Source organism: Podarcis muralis, chromosome 12 (genome assembly GCF_964188315.1).
Source record: "Podarcis muralis chromosome 12, rPodMur119.hap1.1, whole genome shotgun sequence".
Classification (NCBI taxonomy): domain Eukaryota; kingdom Metazoa; phylum Chordata; class Lepidosauria; order Squamata; family Lacertidae; genus Podarcis; species Podarcis muralis.
The window spans coordinates 47,851,421-47,872,488 of NC_135666.1; the positions used below are offsets into that span (position 1 = coordinate 47,851,421).

At 42.3% G+C, this 21,068-nt stretch overlaps 1 protein-coding gene across 4 annotated transcripts in view; it reads left to right on the top strand.

The window, feature by feature from the left end:
* The first annotated feature begins 4,695 nt into the window (after positions 1-4,695).
* Positions 4,696-21,068, top strand: part of DNAJC13 (DnaJ heat shock protein family (Hsp40) member C13) — a 64,634-nt gene continuing 48,261 nt past the window's right edge. For 2 of the 4 annotated variants that reach the window (XM_028750150.2, XM_028750151.2), the window contains exons 1-7: positions 4,697-4,956; positions 10,953-11,033; positions 12,307-12,382; positions 13,980-14,129; positions 15,262-15,303; positions 17,900-18,100; positions 18,757-18,963. In XM_028750150.2, the coding sequence (XP_028605983.2) occupies positions 10,966-11,033; positions 12,307-12,382; positions 13,980-14,129; positions 15,262-15,303; positions 17,900-18,100; positions 18,757-18,963 (744 nt within the window). In that variant the 5' untranslated portion in view covers positions 4,697-4,956; positions 10,953-10,965. Of the gene's footprint in view, positions 4,957-10,952; positions 11,034-12,306; positions 12,383-13,979; positions 14,130-15,261; positions 15,304-17,899; positions 18,101-18,756; positions 18,964-21,068 lie in introns of all 4 variants that reach the window. The other 2 variants (XR_003709103.2, XM_028750152.2) reach the window with 2 other exon arrangements.

Genomic DNA, 21,068 nt, shown 5'->3' on the forward strand with positions numbered 1-21,068 from the left:
CTGTAATCCCCCCCCCCCCAAAAAAAACCACACCACACACACAAGTACTATTGGTCTACTTCTAAAAGTCTATTTAATATTTGAGAAGATTGATAGGCACTGTCTGTCTTCTTCCTGTTATCCTGAAAACTTCAAACAGCTGAGGCCTATCCACTCCATATAAATATACTGATGACTCGCTAATACAGTGACAAATCTTATTGTTGCTTGAAGAAACAGTATACTGCTGCCAGCATTTTATCCCTGCTTCCTTCCTGTTTCTTGTTGCACCCGATAATACTTCTACATTTATGCTTCATTTGGGGGTAAGGCTATGTTTACAGCAACCGTGCTGAACTCTGGCACCGTAAACAATCATTTTGCAGTATCTAAGTCCATGTAGATCAGCAATGTTTGCTTTCTTCATCCTTGAGACGTACACACGCCCTCACTCTGAACAGGCACCCAGTTGCCCTCCCTCTCACCTTCCCAGCGGCTAGTCTTATCTCCTGCTTCCCTTCCACTGCATGCTTCCTTTTCTATCCCTTTGATCACTGCTTTTATCACACAATTAAAAAACAGTCTGAAATATACTCGGAGTCGAGTGTGGATTTCATGCTCTTTATTCAGCTCAGAGTAGTGAGGAATGGAAGTTCCCCCGAAATGTCTGCTTTATATACATTATTTACACAATGGGCCCCACGTGATTGGCTAATTCTGGGATTCTCCTGTAGGCTAATCAGGTTGCGGATTCACTTCCACCCGGAGTTGGATTGGGTGGCTCCTGCGGACCAATCAGACTGCTGCATTCTGAATCCTATTGTTCTAGGACCAGTCAGACTGCTGCATTCTGAATCCTATTGTTCTAGGACCAATCAGACTGCTGCATTCTGAATCCTATTGTTCTAGGACCAGTCAGACTGCTGCATTCTGAATCCTATTGTTCTAGGACCAATCAGACTGCTGCATTTTGGATCCTATTCAACTCAGTCCATAACACAGTCCTTTCTGCAGATGGCGGAAGGACAAACTCCATCCTGGGGAAATTTTATCCATATACTGGCAATGGCGTATCAACCCCACCCAAAGGTTTATATTGGTTTTGTAGGACTTATTCTGAAGGGCAGGGATGGGGAGCCAGTGGTGTTGGACTCCAACTGCTGTCATCCCTGACCACTGACCACGCTGGCTGGGGATGATGGGAATTGGAGTTCAATAACATCTGGAGGGTCATGGATTTCCCATTCTACCCTAAGGTGTCAGAGGATGTCTGACATTCACAAGAGCTTTCCCAGACAGCAACCTTTTTTCCAACAATGGCATGGAGGATAGCTCAGTCGGTAAAGCATGAGACACTCGATCTCAGGTTCGTGAGTTTGAGCCCCTCGTCGGGCAAGGGGATTCCTGCACTGCAAGGGGTTGACCCTCGAGGTCCCTTGCAATTCTGTGATTCTAAGTAAAGTGAGGGGCAAGTATGCAAACAGTAACTATGGTGCCAAAAGAAGAGCAGTCCTAAACACCTGATCCTAGTGGACAATTCTTATTTTTTTAATAGTGAATGAGTTGTCTACAGCATGATTCAAAGATGTGGGTAATTCTATTTTTCCTTGTTCAAAACTGCAATAGCGGTTCTGGAAACTATAAATGACTCTACTCCCTTTTCATGACAACAAATCCAGTAAAAAACCAAAAACCATTAAAATGACTTTCAGAGGAAAATAAAACAGAGCTTTCCAAACGTTTCATGTTGGTGACACGCTTTTTAGCCATGCATCATTTCATGACACAGTAATTCAGTTTTACTAGCAAACCGCAGGTTAAACCCAACCCCTTTCCAGCCCTGGGAGAAGCACAGGGAGTGTTTTTATGACACACCTACACACTGCAGCCAACACACTAACGTGTTTGGAAAGCTCTGAAATAAAAGGGAAAAAAGGTTAAGCTGGTCGTTGCATTCTGCATTTCTGCTACCAACCAAGAGATCAGGTGTGAAATGTCTTAACAATACACAAAGGTCGGCTATTAATCCCATATCAAGGCTAGAGAGTGTGTAAACGCTTTTCCCTGGAGAAGGGACTGACACGGCCAGTCAGTACCTTCTCCCTCCTCGTAGAAAAGCCCGCAGGAGCAGCGCGCTCCCTAAAGGGTGCGTGGCTCCTGTGGGCTTTTGCAGGAGGTGGATTTAAAATGGGATTAGACAAATTCATGGAGGATAATACTCCTAGTAGTTACTAATGATGAGTGCTATTTTTTAGAAAAAAAGGTGCCGGGACTCACCATGAATGCCTCTCTAGTTCTCTTATGGTGACAATGGCAGCCACCTGAGAGGTGCTGGAACTCAGTTCCAGTGAGTTCCAGCTGAAAAAAAAGCCCTAGGTAGCTAAATGCTACCTCCAGGAGCAGAGACAGCATTGTCCCAGCCATTCACATTTACAGGTCAGTTTATGGAGAATTACATATCATATCTTCCTAGAATGAGAGCTAATGAGTGCTTATGAGTAACAATTTCAAAGGAAGGAGCTACGTTACAGTGAAGCATTACTGCCCTACAAGCATTCAAGTTTTGAGGAAGAACTCTCAAAAACAGGCAGTAAAAAAGAGAGGCAAAGCTGTTCAGTTCCCTATCCTTTCCTAAGCCACCCTTTGGAATGGTAGGGATGTCCTACTGGCCAAACTACTTGATTCCCGATCACCTGAGGCACCACGGTGTAGTCATTAAGAGTGCTGGACCTGGGTGACCAGGGTTCAAATCCCAACCCCCCACCCCACTTCAGCCATGAAGCTCACTGGGTGACCCTGGGCCAGTGAGTCCCTCAGTCTAACCTACCTCACAGGGTTGTTGTGAGAAGAAAATGGGGAGACAACACTAACTAATGGGTAGATCAGGGGTCAGCAACCTTTTTTAGCAGGGGGCCAGTCCACTGTCCCTCAGACCTTGGGGGAGGCCGACTATATTTTTTTGGGGGGGGTGAACGAATTCCTATGTCCCACAAATAACCCAGAGGTGCATTTTAAATAAAAACACACATTCTACTCATGTAAAAACATGCTGATTCCCAGACAGTCACTGGGCCAGATTTAGAAGGTGATTGGGCCGGATCCGGCCCCCGGGCCTTAGTTTGCCTACCCATGTTGTAGATGAACACTACCTTGAGCTCCTGGGAGAAAAGGCAGGATATAAATGTAAATAAATAAATACATGAATGAGCTCAGCCAACAGTGGTAATATTTGGAGCAGGGGGGCATCATTTACAAAACTGAGCCCATGAATATTGGCGGAGAGTTTAAAGCACATGATGGACTACATGGAGTTGGCGGAAATGACTGGCAGAATCCGAGACCAGGGAGAAGAGTCGGTGGAAGAAGATTGGAAAAAATTTAAAGTATATTTACAGAAATATTGTAAAATAAATGAATGTTAGAAGGATGCTCGAAAGAAGTTATATGGCTTTAGCAGAAATGTTATAAAGAACTAAGTAAAAATAGATTGTTAACGGGTCAAAGTGGAAAATTTAAGGTTAAATTGCGTTAGATAAATTATGGAACAAAACTTAAGAATGAGGGAAAGGACTTGCTGAAACAACTAATTGAATTAGAATACAAAAAAGGGAGGTGTGAGGAAGTCAAGGAAACAAGTAAATGAAAGATAAAGATATGAAAATACTGGATGGTTTTTTAAAAAAATGTTTTTGTTTTTAAATGTTTCTGTTTTTTCTTTTGTATTGTTTTGCTGTATTGTTTTTTATTGTATTTTCTTTTATTTTTTAAGTATTGTAACTTTTTATTGTTTGTTTTTCTTTTTTCTGCAATTGTTAAACTTAATAAATATCATTTTAAAAAAGAGAGAGAGTTTAAAGCACAACCCAACAAAGATAAATAAATTATTCCCCACCCCATGGGGCATAATTCCCCCCCCCCTTTTTTTAAAGCACTGGGCAAAACATTCCTGCATTGCAGGGGGTTGGACTAGATGACCTTTGTGACCTTTTCCCATTTTATGATTCTGCAACATGTCTCTCTGGTATTAAGTCTCTATAGCCACAGCTGGCGCTGTAACTCTGCAACAGCTTGACGTCCCACCCTGAAATGTGCGCTCTCCCATTTTCTTCCGAGACAGGCTGCTGCCAACAAATGCATTTTGTGCTCCCACTTTGTATTTTCAATGTTGTGAACAGCCCTGTGATCTTTGAGTGAAGGGCTGTATACGTCCCGTCACCTCCAGGGCCCGTGCCTTCTTCCCCAAAAAGTGACCAGAAACGAAGCCTATAGACCTGAGAGAGACCTGCAGTTTTTATAAGAGTTTATATTTAAAGTAGATAATTAAATGATCAAATTTAATGAATTTAGATATGCAGCAGATTTTTAAAAATTAATTTAAGGAGCCGCAGAAAGAGAGGGAAGTCAAACTTTGAAATGTTAAAATGGTTGCAAAATTAATGAAAAGTATAAATTTGAAAAGTAGAAATAAAAACCTTTATATATATTGTCCTGGGAATGGAGAGAGAGAACCTCCATTCCCAGGAGAACTCTACCTCACCTCACCCTCCCCGACCAGAGCGTGGGGCGTTCCCTCCCTTCGCCCCGCCCCTGTCTCCCTCCCTCCCTCCAGCTGCACGCTCTGCGCATGCCCACTTCCCTCCGGCAATGGGAAGCGAGGTGAGGGGAAGGCGGCCGATTAACTGAGCGGGTCAGCTGAGCTCGTCGCGTGACCAGGCCGGGCAGGCGGCGGCGGCGGCCTGGGCCTGGACTGCGCGTGCGCGCGGAGGGTGGCTCCCCTGCCCGAGCGAAGATGGCGGCCTCCAGGGCTAGGCTCTGAGGGGAGGCGGCAGCGCTTCGGAGGGGTAGCGCCTGCAGCCCAGGAGGAGGAGGAAGAGGAGAAGCCCTCTCGGCAGCAACTGGGGGCTGCTGGCTCGCGGCGTCCCTTGTCAGTGCGAGGCTTTGGGGGTGCGGGACTGGACGGCGCCGCTCCCCGGCCAGGTAAATAAATGGGTGCCCCCCCTTGAGGGCACAAAAAAGAGACTGAAGGGAGCCGCCGAGGGCTTTGCATGCAGTGGGGGGCGGGGAGGGGAGGGAAACACGGACTTCCCCCCTTATTCATCCGAGCCAGTGACTTCTCTTTTCTCCCCACCCCCAATTCAGTAAGCACCCCCTCCCTATTTCTCCTCGGTAAATGGAGGTGGCAAACGGGTGGGGGTTAAAACAGGTGTCTAGCCCTCATTTCCGCATTTGCTCCAGGGAGGCTGGCACCCCGCTTGCAAAATCCCCCTTTTTTTCTTTCCCTGTGGCCAAAGCGACAGGGGAGAAGCGGGCTGTGCACTATTATAGCATGTTAACTGTTTTGTTTCTAAGCACAAAAGCCTTCATGCTTCCACAATTGTATCTTATCAATGTGTACGGAACGGTTCCCATGGTTTGGGGGCACCCCCTTTGCCTGGCTGCCCCTGTGCTGCAAAGGTGGTGGGTTCAAACCCCTGCCAGAAACTTTCATGCGCTGGCTAGAGTTCATCTTTCCCACGGCTTGTTGCTTCCTTGCATGCTCCATCCAGTCTTTTGGGAAGAAAATTCATTGACTGACATAAAAATGGTACAGTCAGCTTATGCGTTTAATTTCCACCTGCCTTGGAGTTTTCTTTAGAAATGTGGTAAGGTAGGTGAATTCTTGGGAGGTGGACAGAATTTGTGCACAATAGCTCCTGAATTGCATGATGCTGTGATTGAGAATTGCATCTTCAGTTCCATTCCAAATGGAAGTTCCACATCCAATATGTGCTTTGAATCCTGGGCTTGTATTGTAGGGTTAGCAAGGGCGTTTTATATAATTCACCACAAAGTAGGGAGTAATTCTTCTGCAAGGAAACTGGCACTTACACTTGTGCACTGCAAGCCGTGGCTTTTAAGAGACTCTACTTGAGAGCTGCTTTTCTCACGCTGAGAGCCAGAATGGAGAAAGAAACAATCAATATATATATAATAGACTTTAAACAAGATGTTAATGTATGTGCTGTCTTTGGCATCCAGGAATTGATACAAATAATTTGAAAGCAATTCTGGAATTTCCTCCACCTTCTGAGTAATCTGAATGCATGTTCACATGCATGAGTATCTGAGTAAATGTTTTTCCACTTGCCATCATTTAATCATTAACACCCAGAAGTAAGCTGCTTTTTTGTTTTTTTGTCCTTGTAATTCTTTATCTGCTGCATTTTCCCAGAAAGCCCACAACCCAGCTAACTTTTGTGGTAGATTGGCGAATAAAATAACTGTGGCAATTGGGCCATCTGGCAAGGGAGTGGCAGTATCTTTTAATTCCATGCATAATTTGATGAATGTAGGAGCCCATGCGGTTATTCTCCTAGGAAAGTATGCAAGTTAATGTGTAAAATGCATAACCACAGTATATTCTGGAAACTGGATCTAGATAAGGCGAATCAGTTTTTCTTCTGAACTATATGTATGCTCTTTTTTAAAGTTAATCAGCTTGTAGTCAGTTACAGTGGTTTATTATTAAATTTGTATACTGCCTTTTATCTGAAGATCACAGGATGGTTTACAACAACAAAAATACAAGAGAACCCAAAATACATAATAAAAACAAGAACAAAAACAAACCAGTAACATGCCACCCACAAACACATTTAAAATGAAATAGAATATTAATCAGCCCAAGGCCTGGTTATCAGCCTTGTAGTGTCAATGTTGAGTTCAAAGACAGGAAAATAGATACAACTTGGTAAAAATGTTTTAACTATTTGTCTTGATGCTACTAGTGGTAGACCTTGGATTTCCCAAGTTTTAGCACAGGAGTCAACAAACTTACCGCGCCTCGGGCCGGTGTCTCCAGCGCTGATCGTGCGGTGGGCCGGGGGAGCGCGTGCCCATAAGCATGCGCACACACTATTTCTGGCGCACTTCTGGGTCGGAGGAGCACTGGAAATAGCTTGGGGGCATGTGCACGGGCCTCCTCCGACCCGGATGTACACCAGCAATAACGCTTGCACATGCGTACAAGCTATTTCTGATGCTCCTCCAACCTGGAAGTGGGCAGCAGCGCTGCACCGGTAAGAGCGGGCAGTGGGGGTCGCTGCGGGCTGGATAAACGAATCCCTTGGGCCTTATCTGGCCCGCGGGCCTTAGTTTGGGGACCCCTGTTTTAGCATCTTATTGGAAGCTGTGGTGGGTTTGGGCAATCCTATACAGGGCAATCCTATATATGTCTACTCAGAAGTAAGCCCCATTGAGTTCAGTGGGCCTTAACTATTGGGTAAGAATATTTGGAACTACAATCTTAAACATTTATTCCGTTATAATGGGTTCTGTGTGCTGGATGACCATTTCCTTCATCCTTGGTCAGTATGGCCAGTAGTCAGGGGTGATGGGAATTGCGTTGTGGTGGCTCCCCATTCGTGAAATGCTCTCCCCAGGGAGACTTATCTAGTGCCTTCATATGTTTAAGGTCCCAGGCGAAAACATTTCTCTTCAACCAGGCCTTTGGCTGATTATCATTTTATGGCCCTGTAAATGTATTTGTGGGAAGAGGATTATTGGTTGGCCTTTGTTTTTGTATTATGTATTTTGTGTTCTCATTTTGTATTTTTATGTTGTGAACCGCCCTGTGATCTTCAGAAGAAGTGTGGTATACAAATTTAATAAATAATAATAGTAATAGTTCAGCAACATCCAACGATCCAAAGGTTACTTGTCCCTGACCTATAACTAGTACAACACATTTGATATGAGATAATATTATAGACCTTTGTCCATGATTTCTTAGCTTCAGGGTTTTTGTTGTTGTTTTGTTTTGAGACAAATGCTATACTACACGAATGGCAATAATTCATTATTGATTTTCAAACTGACTGAGTCAATGGAAAAGTCATTCATCAACGCTCCACCTTTCTGCTCTTCTTTTTTCCTTTCCTAAAACCTTTCCCCTTCAAACAACCTCTACAGCTGATTTGTTTCATTTTGTTAGAATGGTTGATGCACTTAAGCAGCAAATACTATGCTGTGTATGATACTTCCAACTTTACTGCACATCTTCAGATTAGTTAAAATAGCTGTCAAAAACATGCAGCCACTCATTAGAAACTTGCATCTAATGAAAGATTTGGTGTAATTCAGTTTTACTTTGAAGTCATAATAAGTTACATTGCAAATGTATAACCTGAGAGGTTGAAGGATGTGTGTGGAATTAGTATAATAGACAATGGGTGTTCTGCTTTACTTGAAAGAGAAATCAGCTGTCTCAGATATCTTGAAAGTCATGTTAGAGGGAGGGAGAGAATAGCATTACTTTTCTTCAAAGTGAGAATGCATTAATTGCATGCTGGCTGTGGCAGCTGCTAACAATGAAATTGAACTGGGGAATAATTTGGTAGACCAGGTCTGTTAGTGGAACATTGCAACCAAGTTGCTTAGTGAGAGAAGCTGCAGAAACTAATAGAATTTTTGGATAGAAAGAAACTTGTGTATGTGTGTGCTTTCATTCTCAACTCAGGGCTCTCTAAACTTCCACTGGTGTTTATTGAGCAGGTTGTTTTTAACGGAGCATACCTAATTGGTTCAGCTGTCTTGCCTGATTCAGTTGTTCCTGAGTCATCTGACTCAACATGCTTTGGGCCTTAACATTTTATTAAGTGCACCGTTTGAGACTCCTTAGCTGTGCTGGTGCCTTCCTTTTCTTCTCCCTGTGACTGTTATTGTGCCAGACACTCACAGATGCCAGTTCTTATAGTATACATAACTATACTGTCCTGGTATCTACCAAATTTGGGCCACCTCCCTTACTTCCCTTCGCTAGCTGGTAAAATCATTATTTCATCAGGCCTGTTGAGATCGTTTTTATTTGTGATCGCTGGCATCACAGCATTTAAGTGGATTTCAATGTGTATTGTTTTGTTTTTTTGTATTTTTATGTATTTCATTGTGCTGTTATCAGTTGCCCTTCTGGACATTAAAAGGTGGGGTGGAAATGTTTATAATTCAACTTCAATCTATATACAAGCTAAAGCATAATGAAGAGTTAAAACAGCCTTCATTTCTTGATTTCACATGGCAGCTGATCTTTTAATGTCTTCTAAAGCTAGCCAGTGGAAAATGAGTAGCAATTCACCATTATCCATATAAGTAACATTTATTTAGGCTTAAAATATGGAGCTCTAAATTGCACACAGTAATAGGGAAGAGATCAGAACTAAGATCATTGCTGGGTAGAGATGTGTGTTAGTGAGTGTATTCTAATTTTAAAACCCTAAAAAGGAATATTAATTGCACATATTGTTGAATATTATTTTTGAGTGACCCTCTGGGTTAATAACGTTGGGATGGAAATGATGAAAATTATTATATTCTACAAATCTGATAAAATGGTTATATGATACTACAAAGCCTGACTGGCTCTTTGCAAATGACATTCTTTGAACAATGAAAGCTTGTGATAATTTTGCCCAGTGGCATGGAAAAGCTGGAACTTGCCTGTAGCTACAGTGGCAAAAAGTAATTGTAACCTAGTAACTTGTACCTGTATCAAATATATTCCTTACAGCCTCTGTTTACCTTAGTAGTACTGTACGCTTGTTCCCTCTTTCCTCCCCTTCTTCTCTAAGTTATTGCATAATAAGGACATCATGTACAATGCTGCTGATTGTAACTGCCAAAGAATTGGATCCATTTCTCCAGATTTATGGGAGCAAATTCTCTAAATAGATAAGCTTTGAGTATGAAAAGGCTGAATGAAACTGTTTTGTCTCTTTGCAGTGTTTGAGACTTAACACTTCTATTTTGCGTTCAGTAAAAAATTGTGGTAGTACTTGACTTTCCATGCACTTACACACTCAGCAGAATGAGGTGATAGAAAGGAAAGAGCAACTTCAGGTTGCAGTAACAAATGTCGGATTTCCAGGATGGGGGGCGGGGATTGAAATTTGCATTGCGTTGCAAAAAACTAGAGTTTACATTAAAAACAATCTTTAGCTTGGGTGGCTAACCTGTGACTCAGTTATGGCAGAGCTACAACTCCCATAATCTCTTTACCATTTTCCCTACTGACTAATGGTGATGGGAGTTGCAGTGCAGCTTGTATTTAGTAAAGGTAAAGGCACCCCTGACCGTTAGGTCCAGTCGCGGACGACTCTGGGGTTGCACGCTCATCTCACTTTGTAGGCCGAGGGAGCTGGCGTTTGTCCTCAGACAGCTTCTGGGTCATGTGGCCAGCATGACTAAACTGCTTACCAGAGCAGCGCATGGAAACACTGTTTACCTTCCCGCTGGAGCCGTACATATTTATCTACTTGCACTTGACGTGTTTTCGAACTGCTAGGTGGGCAGGAGCTGGGACTAAACAACAGGAGCTCACCCCGTCACGGGGATTCAAACCGCCGACCTTCTGATTGGCAAGCCCTAGGCTCTGTGGTTTATTTAGTAAAGAAGCCTAAAAACTTTGAGACAGTCAAGCTTGCCTAATATTTGCAGTTGGCACCCATTCATTGTAACTAACAAACTTAAAGAACTTGGAAAAAAGAGAGCTGGAAGATTTTTCACCCTGTATCACTGAATGCAGATAGGTGATCAAATTTTGACTGTTCCTCTGTGCTACTTACCCTGCAGATAAAAAACAGTACAGCAGACAAAAGGCTGCGCTACAATGGTTGCCCTTGATATGCTACATTTATCTTTGCAGGGAGTTCTTTTGTACATGAGGAGGTATTCAGAAGTGGTTTGCTGCAGCTGTACAGTACCTTGAAGTGGTACAATCCCTTTTATCACTTCATTGTGTAGTCTATGTGAAGCTGCTTAGTAAAGAGATGTGAGAGAACTCTTGAACTATTGTCAGTCGGGGTCTCTTGCCTAATAGTTATGCAACGTTTTGAGTAACAAGCAACCCCTTTAGCAAACTGTATTGTGTATTCAGTAGAAAATGTATTTCTGTTCTGTGGCAAATTGATTTTATTAATCCCAAGCATATTTTGTTACAGGTTCTGGCACAAAATGAATATAATTAGGGAAAATAAAGATTTGGCCTGTTTCTACACAACTAAACATTCATGGAGGGGAAAGTAAGTAGCCTAGTTTATTTTATTCTCCACTTTTGAGGTGGTAATGACATACCATAGCCTTTCTGCTACCCAGCTGTGAGTTTTCAAACTGGTCTGCTAAAATTTCTTTGAATTGGAATATGCTAATAATCTATTAATCTCCTTGTGATTAATCATAAATAGCACTGATCTGCTAAACAGCTTATTTTTATGTCAGCTTATGTTTCAACAGAATTTATTAGTTTCAGGACATGTTCACACAATCAGTTGATGCGTGGTCAGTTTATTAACTGCTTCCTATACAATTTATTAACTAGAGGTTGATTATTGCATTTCTATGCCGCTTTTCATTCAAATGAATCTCAAATAATAACATAATAGAATAGAATATCACAAATGCAACATAAATCGTAAAATAATTAACAAATCATCAATGAAGCAATTACAATTTATAAAACTATTAACAAAGCAGCAAGTAAAAATAAGCTAAACATCACAATTACACAAAAGTCTCATGATAAACTAATCAGTACAACATTTAGTATCTTAAGAACAATATTATAGAGAAGTAACTATCCAATATGCTAATATTAGACTCCCTTTGAGTATTAATACATATTGTAGCCTATATGGCACCATCCATGCACAAGAGGGAGGTATCAGCAGTTTTGGGGAAACTCCAACGTTTGCAGGCCAACAAAACCTATGTGGTGGCTGGGAGGGTACACTTAAGAGAGTGGGGGGGGGACCCCAAACAGCTCAGTGAGGACTGAGCATGCTCAGTAGGCACAGAAGGCTGGGTGGGGTAGGGTGGGAAGGGGAAATAGGAAAAAATACATTGAAAGAAAGCATGAGTTGGTGACTGGAACTCTGGAGAGAAGTGCTTCAATCTGCAACATATTGTTGCAGGTCTCACACAACTATAATCCCATGTATTTGCTCTGACGCTGCTTCTTGCAATGCCTGCGTAATCCGTGTTTCGATACAGCAGTGGCCAAGCAGCTTTTATGCATCCCATTTCAAACTCCTGCTTGCCATCAGAGTATATTCTAGGGTGGGATCTCAAGTTCCATAATGAATGCCTAACTTCTATCTCTTAGAAACATGACGAAGTGGGCAGGGGATAATTTTCCTTGCCCCAGATATTGGTGAGTCATGTTGATGATTCACCTGAAAGAAGCTTCATGAATGTTTATAGCTTATTTATAAAACAAAAGTGATTTTTGCTGCAATATCTCTCTCCTAATTCTGCAGTTTCCCTTAATGTCTTGTTTCTTGTTGGTATGTTTTTTAGGTATAAGCGAGTCTTTTCAGTCGGAAGTCATGCCATCACAACATACAATCCTAACACATTAGAAGTTACAAATCAGGTAATGCCAAATACATAGTAACTTCATGAAAATGTATTATCTCCAAAACTGGATTGAGTTGGTTTATATGCCAATCCTATTGAGAGAGGAAGGATGTTTGGGGACTAGAGGGAGTTGCATGAGTTAATGCCAACATTAATGATTTGGCTAACTTACGTCACTTGGTATATGCTCAGATTAATTACCTCGTGATATCCTTCAAACTCGCAGTAAGATAACTGGTTGGGATAATAAAGGTATATTTTTCCCATCCTTTCATTGCACATTCCTCAACGATATATGGATTTCCATCCATATTAGTGAGTGTTAATATTAATGTGGAATGAAGTAGTGCCGTTATTTGGAACCCAGGAGTATATTTTTGGTGTCTGGTATCAGATAATGAAGAATAGCTGTTGACCTTGATTAAATGAAATGTTATATTTAGTTGCCTTAAGTTTGTACACTCTCCAAATGCTTTGTGGGGTTGATCAGCAATTTGATATGAGGGAGTAATAGAATTTTAAAATTACCAAGCGTAATTCTTTCGTTTTCTCGTCTTATATCAGATTGCTTGATATCCCTGCTTGGTAATGATTGTTGTTGAGGAGACAGAAACCTGAAGGACTATAGACTTAATCACAATGTGAAATGTGTGTCATTTCACCTGGATCTTTTAATGCCTTCTCATTATGGATATTTTTTTTCCTTGGTACCATGACTGAGTACAGAAACGCTGAATAAGCAATACCTAGGACTGCTGGTATCAAAAAGTTTTAATATGAATAAAAATGAAAATAGAATACATTTTAAATTTAGAGTTGGCAGTCTGCCTTGGGTAGCCTGGGGCTTAACTATCACATTCTCATTAAACATGCAGATTGCTGCGATTTCTGACACTAGGGGACACACTGGAGATGTCAAGTTTTTTGATCTTTGTGCATCTTGCAATTGTAGAGTTGGCTAATTAAGGGCGATGAGCTTTAGAATAGGTTTCTGTGCCTGATCCTAGGAGTATGGGACAGTGGTAGTTCTTTATCACAGTGCCACTGACTAATGGTCTCCCTACCTGGGCTGTTGGATGTTCTGCGCCTGAAGTTCTGCTACCGGTGCTTTCAGAGGCATAAATGATCTCCTGTTTTCACTCTTCCAGTATAAGAACTTCTAAACTTGGAGAACCTTAACATCTCTTGTCAGTCACTTGTAGGTTAATAGGATGGGATTCAAGCTATGATTTATGGGTAACCAAACAATTAATGTACCTAGTGGCTAAAAGCCTTATAGTTCCTAAGGTTGGAAGACAAACAGCTCTCACCCAGTGGTTTAAAAATCTCACTTCCCTTTCTGCATTTGAATGCATAAAATGATGTATGGATACCTAAATATGACTGCCTATACTAATTTAAATCAGGAAGGATGGAATACATCCTGTTTGAAGCAATGGGGTTTTTTTTGTTTTGTTTTTAAATATTATTATTACTTGTTTTTCTCTTTTTATTTTCATTGTACCATGTGACAGAAATCTCTGTATACGTTTGAGTCATTTATGTTGATATATGAATTTATGATACTATGGTGATAACATAGAGCATTCTCCAACTCTGATCTTTTGGTTTAGTGGCCTTATGGAGATATCTGTAGCATCAGCCCTGTTGGCAAAGGACAAGGAACAGAATTCAGCCTCACATTTCGTAAGGGAAGTGGAAAAAAGTCTGAAACGCTTAAGTTTTCTACAGAACACAGAACAGAACTCCTCACAGAAGCCCTGGTAGGAAGCTTCTAGTTCTAAAAATCTGAATTCCTGGCTGCCTTGCACTCTTCATTGCTAACTGTAACGTAATGAGGAACATTCGGTTTCTGCTGGATGCATGATTTTAGTGCAATATGCAACACATGCTTGCCATTTTTTAATTACTGATAACTCTCAGGACAGCAATTACACCTCCACCAGCTATACTTTGGAGCCAAGCTACAGGGATGGGCTAAAACAACAGCGATCAAAAGGAAAATAGCCACCTAGTGCCCTTACAAGTTTGCAATGCTATGTAATAGATGGGCTGAATAGCAGTATTTATGCTTCTGCTTATGCAAGTTCTTTCGCATACAAAACATTTGGTTGCATCCAATGAAACCCTGCCATTTGTGCAGCGGAACATCTCTTCACGCCAGGGGTCAGCAAGCTTACCGAATGAATGATGGGCCAGTCCACGCTCCGCCTGTCAGGGGATGGGCCAGTGCGTGTGCGCACGCGCTCTTCCAGGTCGGAGGAGTGTGTGTGTGTGCACACGCTATTTCCGGCGTTCCTCTGACCTGGATGTGTGCCGGAAATAGCGTATGCGCACGGGCGCTTCTCCGTCCCGCACACGTGTACACCCCCTATTTCCGGCGCACATCCAGGTCGGAGGAGCGCACAGGCGCCATCAACCCTGAAGTCTGTCCCCATGCCACGCTGCAGTGTACCTCACCGGTAAGAGGTGGGGGGGCGGCAGAGGTCGCCATGGGCTGGATAGATGAGCCCTGTGGACCGCTACCGGCCCATGGGTCTTAGGTTGCCGACCTCTGCTTCACGCCATGACCCCCAATCTATTATGGAGTGAATGGGGAATCCCCAGAGAGGATTTTGGGGGCACACAGGGAAGAAGAGGAAGAGGAACCTCTGGTATAAAGGTTTAAGTTCTTGCACAAGTGAATTGGTTGGATAAAACCCATTATCTCTGGATTTAGTATTCTCTAGTATGAAGTATGAAAAAGCCCTCCCATTAACTGGAAGCTCCTTCTGTGAGTTGAGGGGTCCAGTTTGATGTGCTTGAACTTGAATTATCTGCAAAATAGTTTACGGCAACTTGTTTGGTGTGCTTACCGCTCATTCTATTTTTTCCCCTCCCTCTTTTCTGCCCCAGAGATTTAGAACTGATTTTGCTGAAGGAAAAATCACAGGAAGGGCAAGTATCTTTTCTCACATTTTTTGGTTTAAAAAACAAACCTTGTTTTTATTAAAATTTTGCTTCCCTTCAAGGCTGAGGCATTTAAAGGTAAAGGTAAAGGGATCCCTGACCGTTAGGTCCAGTCACGGACGACTGTGGGGTTGTGGCACTCATCTCTCTTTACTGGCTGAGGGAGCCGGCGTTTGTCCGCAGACAGCTTCCGGGTCATGTGGCCAGCATGACTAAGCTGCTTCTAGCAAACCAGAACAGTGCACAAAAACGCCGTTTACCTTCCCGCCGGAGCTGTACCTATTTATCTACTTGCACTTTGACATGCTTTCAAACTGCTAGGTGGGCAGGAGCTGGGACCGAACAACGGGAACTCACCCCGTCGCAAGGATTCAAACCGCCGACCTTCTGATCGTAAATGTGCTTTGTGTGTGTTTCTACACACTGTGCATAACTCGGTGCCCTGGGACTGCAGAAAGGAGGGTGATGGGACTTTGGCCTTTGCTGCCAGCCAGAAAAACAAGGGCCATTTGGAAGTTCAAGCGCCAAGAAGTGCACCATGGTGAGGCGGAGACTAGACTGGCTCCAGCCTTTGGCGAAGGAAGGAGCAATTGCAGAACAACTGCTTGCCTACTAGAAATAACTCTTCTCTCAACTTCCAGCTGATTTGGGATTGTAATAGTGAGGGGGAAAGTACAGTATTTTTCAGTCTATAAGACGCCCCCATGTATAAGACACCCCCCCCCTATTTTTGGGGATTCAAAATTAAGAAAATGGGGGAGATTGCCCCTGTGTATAAGACTACACCCCCTTTTTTAACATTATTTTTCAGTAAAAAAAAACACCTAGTCTTATCCATGGAAAAGTACGGTAATTTTGTCCATTGCCACCCATTGGAAGACTTGAGGGAACTGGGTAACTTTTAAATTGCGTTAACGGCATTCAGGATCATTTGATCAGAAGTTGGAATAGAAATATTAAAATGACTTTCAAAATGACTCTTTACCTTTACGGGCACTGTGTCTTCTTTTCATGTTCTACTCATTTCTTGAATTATTTGTAATGGGAATAATCTGCTAGAAATGTTTTGAGTTAGAGTCGTTCAAGTTTCAACATATGAAATTACCTCAGACTGACATCCTTCCTGCCTCGTGACTTGACAGATTTTGGTACTCTTGTCAAATCTATGCACTGAATGAAATTTAAATAAAAATGGCCACCCATAGATTTGTGAACATTAGTAGCCTTCTTAAAGTGCATGCTTGAATAGTGTGTGGTTTTCACAGTGTTGCCTTGGTAAGTATAGCGTAAGGCTGAAGTCAGAAATATCTAACTTTCTTTGTAACTATTTTCTACAGATGTCAATTGATTTTACAGTAGCATAAACCAAGTGTTTCTTTCAAAATTATGAACAGCATAAGAGTTTCTTTTACTTCTTGCCATTTTTACTTAGCTTATGTGAGAGAAAAGGAACTTTCTATTCTTCTGTTTAATTTTATGAAGCAATTTAAGGTTGCATTTCCTTCTTGGTCAATGCAACTCATTGTCATGTTTCACAGAATTGAAATCAGCCTTAAATTGCTCATCTTTTTTTGGAATAGAACATCACTAATTCATGTTAGTAAGAGCAGTCTTTCATATGATAATTTTTCCTCGGTCACAAAACATTTTAAAAGTAAGTTAGGTGTGTTGGCCCATGGGGGTGGTGGAGGGGGCAATCCAAAATGCACATTTAGGCAATACCTTTATATGGCCAACTAAAACATAACACAAAAAATGCATTTGTGCGGGAAATGTGAAATTTTCATGTAGCTTTTATGTGACAATGTCGTGCTTTAATAGTGTTTCACAGCTTGTACATGTTCACGGGACGCAGGTGGCGCTATGGTCTAAACCACAGAGCCTAGGGCTTGCCGATCAGAAGGTTGGTGCTTCGAATCCCCGCAACAGGGTAAGATCCTGTTGCTCCGTCCCTGCTCCTGCCAACCTAGCAGTTCGAAAGCACGTAAAGTGCAAGTAGATAAATAGGTACCACTCCGGCGGGAAGGTAAACGGCGTTTCCGTACGCTGCTCTGGTTCGCCAGAAGCGGCTTAGTCATGCTGGCCACATGACCCAGAAGCTGTATGCCGGCTCCCTCGGCCAATAAAGCGAGATGAGCGCCACAACCCCAGAGTCGTCTGCGACTGGACCTAACGGTCAGGGGTCCCTTTACCTTTACATGTTCACAGAAACCACTGTTAATGCCGGTTTTTCAATATATTATACATACTGCACATACATAGACTCAAATGATGAGCTGTGTGGTTCCATCATGCAGCAATCTATATATGTATTGAATGTTGCTTCTTACACACCTGTAATCTTTGTGGCAGGAATGCAGTATATGAAGAGAGTCCGATGTGCTTGTTGGATTTGCAGCACTGAAAATATAGTTAACCGTATGGCTAGCTGTGCTCAGAAAATATTTTTAGACTTCTGTTCTTCTGCTTTCATATTAAGCAACTGCTCCCCAAAGTTATGGTACTGTGTGTGTGTGTGTGTGTGTGTGTGTGTGTGTGTGTGTGTGTCTCCTCGGTGTCCTTACCTACCACTTCCTTTTCACAGAGATACAACTGTTATAAGCATCACTGGAGTGACACAAGAAAACCTGTAATTCTAGAAGTCACTCCTGGAGGCATTGACCAGATTGATCCTGCAACAAACAAAGTCCTATGTTCTTATGACTACAGAAATATTGAAGGATTTGTTGATCTGTCTGATTATGCTGGAGGCTTTTGTATACTTTATGGTGGATTTAGTAGACTAGTAAGTATCCTAACATTACAACTTCACCTATGCCTAAATCAAGACACCAGTAACCTTGAATTCAGTAGACTTGGTTCATTTGACAAGGCCAGAAAGTGTAACTGTGTGCTGTGCAGAGGATCACCTCCAATTTCCTATCCTGTATCTTTCAACATTCAGCTTTATTGAATGGCCCTGTGTCCTGGTATCTTGATAAAGAAAAACCCCTTCTCCACCCTGTGAATAATCGTATGCACCTCCTTCATGTCCCTCCTTATTCACATTTTTTTTCTAAAACTCAAAAGCCCCAAATTTTGTATCCTTTTCTCCTAGGAGAGTTGTCACATCCTCTCAGTCATTTTGGTTGCTCTTTTCTGCATGTTTTCCAGCTGTAGAGGTGTTTTTGAGGTGTATTCCAAGTGTGGTTGCATTGTGCATAATTGCCCAGGTGTTTGAGCTAGAAAATACAACTGATCCTTAGCAAAACACAGTTATGCACTGATGGCTCTTGGATATTTTGATTCTTTTGTTCAGCTGGCGACCGGACAGTTGAGAGAAGATGATAAGCTATGAATTATTTCATACTAATCGCTATTCACTGTGTTCAGTTCTACAAATTCTGTTGTATTCACTTTTATAGCTCTTAGGAACTCACTGAAGTCTCTTGAATTTTTCAGCATTTGTTTGCTTCTGAGCAAAGGGAAGAAATTATTAAAAGTGCAATAGAACATGCTGGCAACTATGTTGGCATTTCCTTGAGGATAAGGAAGGAACCTTTGGAATTTGAGCAGTATTTGACGCTTCGCTTTGGAAAATACAGCAATGATGAATCTATTACTTCTTTAGCCGAGTTTGTGGTCCAAAAGATATCTCCTAGGCATTCGGTAAGGCTTAAAAATGTGAATACGTTACAGTGGTACCTCAGGTTAAGTACTTAATTCGTTCCGGAGGTCCGTTCTTAACCTGAAACTGTTCTTAACCTGAAGCACCACTTTAGCTAATGGGGCCTGCTGCTGCGCCGCCGGACCACGATTTCTGTTCTCATCCTGAAGCAAAGTTATTAACCCAAGGTATTATTTCTGGGTTAGTGGAGTCTGTAAGCTGAAGCGTATGTAACCCGAGTACCACTGTATTTGAGTCCTGAACTTGGGGGGGGGGGGGGGATCCCTTTTGGAACTTGAATTGTGTATTTCTTCATGTGAATATATACGACTTCTATAAAGAATGTGCACAACTGTCAGTATGCAACCTTGTGTTACCCTTAAAATTATTATTTTTAAAAATAAACTTTTAACACATCAAATGGCTAGGATACAAAGAAGAGAAAACTAGTTAAGTAAGTCCTTGGGGCTTTACGTCCTCTTTTGTGGATGGCAGCCATCCATCCATGTCCCACTACATTTGAGAATTGTTTCCACAGAAGATGGTGTGCCGTGGTCTTTCAGGTTTCAAGGGGAAAAGTGAAAGTTGCATTAGGCTAGGCCATGCCCCTTGCATTAGCTAAGGAGCTGTTGCTTTTTAACATCAAATAGTAAAATATGGGGGCAGCAGACATAGTATGATGATGCAGTTGTCCTATGCCTTGCCTGTAACTACAGTTTATCATGTATCTACTTAGATTTAATATCATTGGTTCAGTTTGTTCTTGTTCTTAGCTTGTATTTTTATGCGGTGAGCCACCCAGAGATCTACGGATGAAGGGCAGTATACAAATTAAATAAACAAATGAATAAAAATTTAGAAATTCTATCAAAATTGTTAATTAAAAGATCAGTTACACTTAGACTTTTATGATTTTTCCCCCTAAATGGAAAGAACTGAGCTTCCTTCTTTTTTTATATATATTTTAAGGTAGATTGGCAATTGCCATTCATTCTAGGATTATTTCTTTGCTGAGTCACAGAATGAACGTTGGTGGTACTGTCGAGATTAAAATATTACCCTTTCTGGGGATTTGTACCCACTTTTTAAAATTATATATTTAATTTGTATACTACCCTTCCTCCGGAGGGCAGTTCACAGCGTAAAAATGCAAAACGAAAGCACAAAATGCATATTAAGAACAAGAACCAAACAGACCAATAACCCCCGCCCTCCCACAAACACATTTATGAAAAGGGCATAGAATGTTAATCAGCCAAAGGCCTGGTTGAAGAGGAACTTTTTCGCCTGGCACCTAAAGATGTATAATGAAGGTGTCAGGTGAGCCTCCCTGGGCAAAGCCTTCCACAAATGGGAAGCCACTGTAGAAAAGTCCCATGCTCGTGTTCCCACCCTCTGGACCCCTCCCATGGAGGAGATGTAAGAACAGGGCCTCAGAAGATGATCTCAGGGTCTGGGTACCTTCATATGGGGAGAGGAGGTAAGAAATAGGATCATGGCCATTGGGTTGAATCAAGGCTTAGTCATAGTTGGAACAAACCCATAGAAACTAACAGGCTTTCTCCATCCAGATGCCCTGTAGATATATTGGATTATAACGCTCATCAGCTGTATTGGCCAGGACTAATGGGATTGATAGTCCAAAACACTTGGAAGCCTGCAGTTAGTTATGGCCGAGTCTGGATCCAAATCATAGCAATTGACATTACTTGCTACCAGAAGAAAATTGCCCCCAAATGTGAAATCTCTTACTTTAGCGTTGCCATACGTCCAGTTTTCCCCAGACATATCTGGGATTCGGCAGGCGGCAGTAACATCCGGGTGGAATTTCCATAAATCGATCAAATGTCTGGGAAAAACCAGACGTACGGCAAGCCTGGTTGGCAGCTCACCAGGTGGCCCTTGGCGGCTCCTCCGGCGAGGCGCTGGGGCTGCTTCATCTCAGCTCGCCCCTGCTTCCGAGCAGAGTAGGGACGTGCTGAGAAGAAGCAGGCCCAGTGCCTCACTGGAGGAGCAGCAGGAGCTGCCACCAAAGGCCGCCTGGCAAGCCCACTGCTCACAGCAGATCACGGAGGACCTCTGCAATCTGGTGCAGGCAGTGGACTCG